The 8,062-nt window shown below is 41.5% G+C and overlaps 1 protein-coding gene across 1 annotated transcript; it reads left to right on the plus strand.

Moving 5' to 3' along the window:
* Positions 2,230-3,172, plus strand: LOC109847936 (the record flags this gene model as incomplete). Its single annotated transcript, XM_020417166.1, is given in 6 exon segments — positions 2,230-2,520; positions 2,522-2,572; positions 2,574-2,660; positions 2,662-2,764; positions 2,767-2,798; positions 2,879-3,172. Coding segments are annotated over 6 exon segments (651 nt in total), but the record flags the coding sequence as incomplete, so codon positions are not given.

The following is an 8,062-nucleotide window of genomic DNA, read 5'->3' on the forward strand; positions in this document are numbered from 1 at the left end:
AAAACTCCGATCATAAAGACGGTCATGACGAGTTGCGTCGCCAACCCCCTTAAGTTTACATATTGTTATAATGTTTTAAAAATCGATGACTTGAGATTAAATTAAATTATGTAAATTTATATATTCTTATTATTTCACTGTAATAAGTTTATTGTTAATCCTATGAGTTGATGGGGAAGGAATGTTACGTGTTGGTTTTAAAGGTTACGGGTTGGTTGTGAGAGATACGCGTTGGTTGTGAAGGTGTTACGGGTTGGTTGTGAAGGATAAGTACTAGTTGTGAAAGTTACTGATTGGTTGTAAAGATTACGGATGGATTGTGAATGTTACGGGTTGGTTGTTAAGACTAAGCGTTGGTTGTGAAGGTTATTTGTTGGTTGTGAATGATACAGGTTGGTTGTTGAGTTTACGGGTTGGTTGTTAAGGATAAGCGTTGGTTGTGAATGTTACGGGTTGGTTGTTAAGGATAAGCGTTGGTTGTGAAGGTTACGCGTTGGTTGTGAAGTTAGCCTTCACAACCAACTCCTTACCGAGGTTGGTTGTGAAGATTTTACAGGTTGGTTGTGAAGGTTACGCATTGGTTGTGAAGGTTACGGGTTAGTTGTGAAGGTTACAGGTTGATCTTATTAAGGTTACGCGTTGGTTGTGAATATTACGGGTTGGTTGTGAAGGTTATGGGTTGATTGTTAAGGTTACACATTGGTTGTAAATGTTACACGTTGGTTGTGAAGGATACGGGTTGGTTGTTAATCTTACGAGTTGGTTGAGGATAAGCGTTAGTTGTGGAGGTTACACGTTGGTTGTGAATGGGATAAGCGTTAGTTGTGGAGGTTACACGTTGGTTGTGAAGTTAACATTCATAATCAACGCGTAACTTTAACAACCAACCCGTAACCTTAACAACCAACGCATAACATACACAACCAAAACGTAACATTAACAATCAACCCGTAACATTCTCCATCAATATACTTGTGGACTTTGCTTTCTTTCACATAACTATCATCTCTACTATCTTTCTTGGTACTCCTCTCAGTCTCATTCTTTGAGTAATAAACAATAGCTGAAGAACCAAATCCACTCCTAGAACTCGCAGGGATTGAAGGAGAGGACCAATTCGAGCTCGAAGGAACACAACTAGATGCTTTCTAAATCAATTCGTCTAATAATGAATGAATGTTCTCAAGATCAAGTAGCTTAAGAGCTTCTCTCTTTTGGTCTTTACTCTGAAAGTAAACCAAATTCTTCTACATCTCCTAGAGAACAAATAAGAGTTCCCCAGGGATCTCAATACCTTTCATCTGCTTTGAAATTGACTCCATTGTTGCTAGATCCTCCTTCTCTATGCTTTTAACTATTGTCATAGCTGCTTCAACCTCAACAATATTTGGCCTTGGTGGAAGAGACCTATAGAGGTTCATGATCTCTTCAATAACTCCATTAACTGATTACAACAAAGAACCTATCTTTCTTCAAAGTTTGAGAAACCCAGATGGAAAAAGATCACTAGAGGACTTATAAAGAGAAACCCACATAAAAAATGAGACAATATCAACCCGTAACCTCCTCCACCGCCCTATGTGCCACCGCTCTGAGCTCTTTCGCCTTGATCCTCATTTCCTCGTACTCCTCCCCTCCCCTCATCACTCTCTTCAAAGCCCCGGCGATCTCCTCTGGCGCTCACCGATCATCTGCGACTCTATGGCCACGGCCTCCTCGATCTCGAACTCCTCGCCGTTGGAGCTCCGAAGGGCGATCGTCTTCTTTGAATCGTTGGCGACCGCCATCGGGGAAAGGGACAGATGAAACCCTTTCAAATCATCACAGATAAAAAAAGAGAGAGGAAGAGAGAAATGATATTATGATCTTCACATGTTTAAAAATTTGGGGTTTTGTGTTTTGGGAGGCGCGGGAAATTACGAGTTTACTTTTGGGGGTTTTAGAAACGTTGAAAAAATCTTCGGGGTGGGCGGAATACTTGCAAGGAAATTGGGGCTGAAAGCAATTTCCCCAATAAGTAAGCATACTTAAACAAAGGACGCCAAAGCGAAAAAAACAAAGAGAGAGAGAGAGAGAGTGCGAGCGAGGAGAGAGAGAGAGAGAGACGGAGAGCGCGTGGCGGAGCAGCAGATGCAAGCAGACCTCCAACCACCACTCTCACCTCCCCCAACGGCGGTGACCGCCACCCACCGCCACCACCCCGAACCCTGACCCGACCCCCCCCCCCGCCCCGCCCGCCCTCCTACCCTCCCGCCAGCCACGGCCACTACATCCCCGCGCCGCCCCCTCCTCCGCCTCCTTCAAGGGCTCTGCTGCTGCCTCTTCCTCCTCCTCATCTTCCTCGCCCTCTCGCCGTTCGCCGCCGTCCTCGTCGTCGCTCCTCGTTCGTTCCCGCCCAAGAAGCCCCAGTTCGACCTCAACCAGGTCGCCGTCACCTACCTCCCGTCTCCCCGACCCCCGCCAGAACTCGCCTACCTCACCCTGAACCTGACCCTCCTCTTCACCGCCCAGAACCCCAACAGGTCGCAAGCATACCGGGTACGACCAGTGCGTCTTCTACGTCATGTACCACGGGCGTGCCGCTCGGCGTCGCCACCTGCCGGTGGTTCGCGCAGCCGGCGCACAGCAGCAGGACGCTGGTCCAGACGAGGGTCAGCTTACAGCCGGTTCGACGTGAGCAGGGCCGACGCGATGGCCCTCGTCAAGGCGACGCGGCGTCAACGACCGGGTCAGCTCAGGATCGCCGGCGACGTGGGGTCCAGTATTCCGTGCTCGGCTACACTGTCGCCTCGGTCCAGGTTATAGTCCCCCCCCACTCCTTCTTGCTAACGTGCCAACTCAAAATTTTGAATTTTTGATTTTCCCCCTCCCCCCACAGGTGGCGGTGGATTGCGCGATTGTGATAAGCCCGAGGAGGCAGTCGCTCACCTACAAGCAATGCGGGGTCGATGGATTGAACGTCTGAATTTTTCTGTATTTTTTTTTTTTTTGCCGATTTTTCTGAATTTTTTTGATTTCTTTGGCGGAGAGTAAAGGGGAGCGCTTGCTATTGTGCACTGACGGTGGGCGGCGGTGCGGAATTTTTCGGAAAACCCCTTCGATTTTACTAATATTACTGAATAGGACATTCACTGAGAAACATTCTCGGGGATGTTTTTCTCATTTTCTGTGCTCTGGTAATTCCTTCATTTCCTGGCTCGGAAATAGAGCGTTACGTTGGAGTGGCTGAATATTTTCTATATATATATATATATATTACAAATGATTTTTTAAATTATTGATTATTGCAGCTAGTTAGGCTGCTGGCATGTCAGCTTCTGCTCTTCGAGAATCCTGACAAGTTCTGTAATTTAATACTAATTTAGGTGGAAACTTGCAAATGTTGATTTAGTTATTATTACTTTAGATAGAGAGGGAGCGTAGCGTGAATTCAGACAGCGCCTATTTTGTCTTTGTCGCCACCTCGTCAGCCTCCTGCAGATACTGTCACCCACGTGAGAGTCGGTGGGTAAGCTCACCGGCGGTGATGGGATCCGACGGTGAGTTTGAAAAAGATGACCGAGATCTACGAGTGAGCATGTGCGCCGATGACTTCACTCTTGATTGAAACGGAAATTTTGGAAGGGAAAAATATGGGTTATTTCGTATTTTAGTCGCTCAAAATCTTTGACATTGTTCTCATGTCCCTCAAATTCCTATTTGCCCTTGCAATTTTGTCCCTTAGTGACCAAAAATACCCCTCAACTATTATTTTTTGTGGTCAAAGAGGGTTTTCGAGGAAATATAAATCGGTATTTTGGTCGTCGAGGGATCAAATTGCAATGCCCTTTAGGATTCTAGGGACTTATGAGTAGTCTTAAGTCTTATGTGATCATAGTATGCCTATGAGACTAAATGGAAAGTGTTTGTAGAAAAATTTGTAGTAAAAGAAATGAAAGAAAATTAATTTGTATTCTCTCAAAATCGATTACAATTTGGATTTCCTGATTACAAAAGAGAGGAGTATTCTCTCAAAATCGATTACAATTTGGATTTCCTGATTACAAAAGAGAGGAGAATGAATTTGATTCTTCCCTTTGTTTAAATGGATTTCCTGATTACAAAAGAGAGGAGAATGAATTTGATTCTTCCCTTTGTTTAAAACTGGGTTCTTCACGGTGGCGATGGAGTGCCTCCTTCGAATGCTCGCGTTGAGTTTGCTCTTCATTGACGATCCGACGTTTTGCTTCACTGGAACGATGTCTTCTCCTTACGATTCGACGCTGTGGAGAACTTGCGTGGCAAGTTTGAGAACTCTGAACGAGTTTAGAATAACTCTGTGAAAGAGTTGATTTGAACCGAAGATCGGTTAATAAGCCAAGGCTAGAAGAAAGCTCCGGTGGTCGATCGTTGCTGAGGATGAACGTCGATCTCCCCCTTGCTGCCAAGCCAAAAGATCTCCTCTTCGCTGCTGAAAAGAGGATCAATCCGAGCCAAGAAGCTCCAACCTCGCTGCCCAGTCTCAGATCCAAAAAGCCAGCCGAAAAAGCCTTGAACTCCGGACCAAAGAAGCCAACCCCGAACTCAGTTGAGTTTACTCGTTTTTATAGGGGATTAAGGGGGTGTAACCGCCGACAAATCATGGGAACCGGTTTTGGAACCGTTCAGCTCGTGCTTTGAACGAGTCAAACGCTAAAAAAAATTAGCGTTCAGGGCCCTAACTCCGCGTTTTAGACTGGAGACGCGGAGTTGGGCACCCGCTGGTTGTTGAAAAATGCGAGGGCCACCCGTATTTTGGAGTTTGAAGGCTGGAAACGCGGGGGTCGCCTGCGTTTCATCTAATGAAGGTTGGAAACGCGAGGGTCGCTCGTGTTTTGCTTGTTGAAGCTTGGAAACGCGAGGGTCGCTCGTGTTTTGCTTGTTGAAGCTTGGAAACGCGAGGGTCACTCGTGTTTTGCTTATTGAAGCTTGGAAACGCGGGGGTCACCTGCGTTTCAGGAATTGAAACGCGGAGATGAATTTCGTGTTTTTAGAAGGAGCCAATGACTTATAGCTTCTTCTGCAGAGCGTTGCAAAGACTATTATCTTGTAATCTTCATCTTGGCTCCTTAAAAATATGAGAGTCGTCAGATTGTAACTCCTAATGTTGATTGTGAAGGCTGTTGATTAGAGCTTTTATCAGTTGTTGTGAAGGTCGTCAGATTGTAACCTTCATCGATCTATGTGAAAGTCTTCAAATTATAGCCTTCTGGAAGTCGTCAGATTGTAACTTCCATTATCGGTGTTTGATGGGGGATCAACTATTTATTTTAATTTTTAGACAGCCTACAGAAAGTTGTATAGAATGGGTATAATACCAGCAATGATTTATGGATCAGAATGTTGGACAATTAAAAAACAACACTCGCAAAAAAGAGTGTATCAGGAATGAGAATCTTACGATGATCTTGTGGATATACACTAAAAAATAGGATAAGAAATGAATACATTTATAGTAAATTAAATGTTGTTCCTACCGAGGATAAAATAAGAGAATCGACTAAGGTTATTTGGTTATGTACAATGGAGATCTCGTAATGCACTGGTTAGGAAAAATAATAATATTATTGTTTAAGGCCAGATGGATCTAGAGTTGCACCTAAAAAAAACTTAGTTGGAAATAATTAAGAATAATATAATAATGATTACCTTAATGTTATGGTGTTTCAATCACAAAGTGCAACCATTACGGATATGTGTACTTCTGCATGTAAATGCCCTAATCAAATTGGCGGCCAAGACCAACAAGGATTTCAACTTAGCCGACTCGTCGAGTCGACATTCCTTATGTCGACTCAAATGGCGAAACTTGTCGGTCCCCTTGCCGAAGACGACTCGCGGCGATCCCACTCGGCCAATTATTCGACGTCTCACAAGGACAACTCGAATGACGTTACTTCTCGGCGAAGCTAGAAGACGACTTCAGCCTCGAGCCTCTCCTGCTGACACAACGTCGACGTCATATTTAATGATTGGTGGACATCATCATACCTATAACCTCGATAGATTTCACGACTCATCGGACAACGTCGGTATCGTCATGCCCCAGATCGCTTCACATATAATGCTGAGGTGATCTCTCCTCCAGTAGCCAGCCGACACCTGTAAAGTAGGAGCTGAATCAGCCGCCAGCCCATGCTTCTACACTGTTATACTGTGCTCGGCCACAATAATGGTTCTACCCTTATACTATCAGTATAAATAAGAGATACTATTCTAACAGAACGAGGCTTCTTCTAAACTTTGGACTTTTTAACTTTTGCTTCTTCTGCAAATTATACCACACACAAGAACTCATGCGGTTCTTCATCTTTGGCTACTCAAGTTCATCAGCTGACTTGATCATCGGATGAACCACGGGGGAATCAGTCCCCATCCTCTCACGAGTTTCTATATGTGCATGCTTCAGCCACCTAACTCAGAACTGGATATTCGGAGAATGAAGCGGCCCCTCATCAATCATTAACCTCATCCTACCACGGACATAATTGACTATGTGATCACTTAACATCAACACTTAACAGAGAGGATGACCCAAAATATGATAGAATGAAAAAATAGGATTCATGTACACGACTTCTAATGTTTGGGATAATTATAAAGGCTTCATTTTTGTTGTTGTGTGGGCAGTTTCAATGATTTGAGGGACTACTATCTAAATAACGCAAAAAAATATTTAAAACAGAGAAAGGCTTGATATATTGTTTATCGAGATTTTTCATGTTACATTGTTACACACCTAGTTTTCGCACAATGATAAAAATATAATGACTTGATATATTGTTTCTCGAGATTTTTCTTGTTACATTGTCACACACCTAGTTTTATATTTATCATGTTTACTAATATGAAATGGTGGTAAAGAGTTTTTATGTTTTATTTATAATATATTTATAGAATATATCAAGAGTTTTTGAGCTTGTTTTTGACTTGAATATTGCAACGCATTCATTCTTCATATGTACAAATGTGCATTTATGCTAAAAATATATATAAAAAAATGTGTATTCATTAAATGATGATCAAATATCCACACTCTTATAAATTCCATGGGGAATTGAGTATATTTGTTAAAAGATGATTTAAGACCCATGGATTATATTTGTGCAAATCTCAAAGGGTAGCCATATTGTACTGAAATTTTTTATATTTAAAGATAGTGTGAATTGCCTGTCAAACACTATTGTTCTTCCTTAATTTCTAAGGTTATGATAGTTTAAGTCTTATTATTGCTCATTATGCTATTTGATATATCTGGATTTGTTCAATGAACTAGTATAATTGTTTTTATTATTTATTTTATATATTTTTATAATGATATTTAAGCATTTTGTGTGTGATATATTTGTGATTTCTCTCGTATTCAAGCATTTTGTGATTAGATTTTAATTTTTAGTTCTATTTTTATATAATTTTTTGTGCGAACCAATGTGTAATTCTCTTCCTTACACATTTGGATGATTTTTATCTAAATTTCTTGAGTATGAAGTGTAACCATGTGTATGTTTTCATCTTTTTCTAATAACAAAAGGGGGATACTTTTGGTGTGAAATTTGAAAATTTTGATGATTTTCGCACGAGTGAAGTTTTGATTAACTGGGTTCATGTCTTTTATTATTCGAATTTTTTTGAAAATGCTCGATGCATTATTTTTGTGAGAGTTTTACAATACATGTACTTGACCACGCTTTTCGTGAATGTAGGAGAACATTACATATCTTTTTATTTTTGCATGAGATTGTATTTGGGCTTATTGTTGCTGTTTATATATCTCACATATGCATATACTAAGGTAAATTGAATTTAAAGTTTTTTTTCTTATTAAAAGGGGAGATTATTATGATGTCGTCCCTACAATAGCTCTTGTTTGAGTGATAACAAACTCTAATTTGATACTAATATTTATTTGTGATGATATAATACATGTGAATATAAGTATGAGATGTGTATGAGGTAAAACGACACGAAAATCAGCACAAATGCTGATTTTAGCCATCGTACCATCGATGGCCGCTAGGAACCCATTAATCAGTATGAGGTCATC

Source organism: Asparagus officinalis, chromosome 7 (assembly GCF_001876935.1).
Source record: "Asparagus officinalis chromosome 7, Aspof.V1, whole genome shotgun sequence".
NCBI lineage: Eukaryota > Viridiplantae > Streptophyta > Magnoliopsida > Asparagales > Asparagaceae > Asparagus > Asparagus officinalis.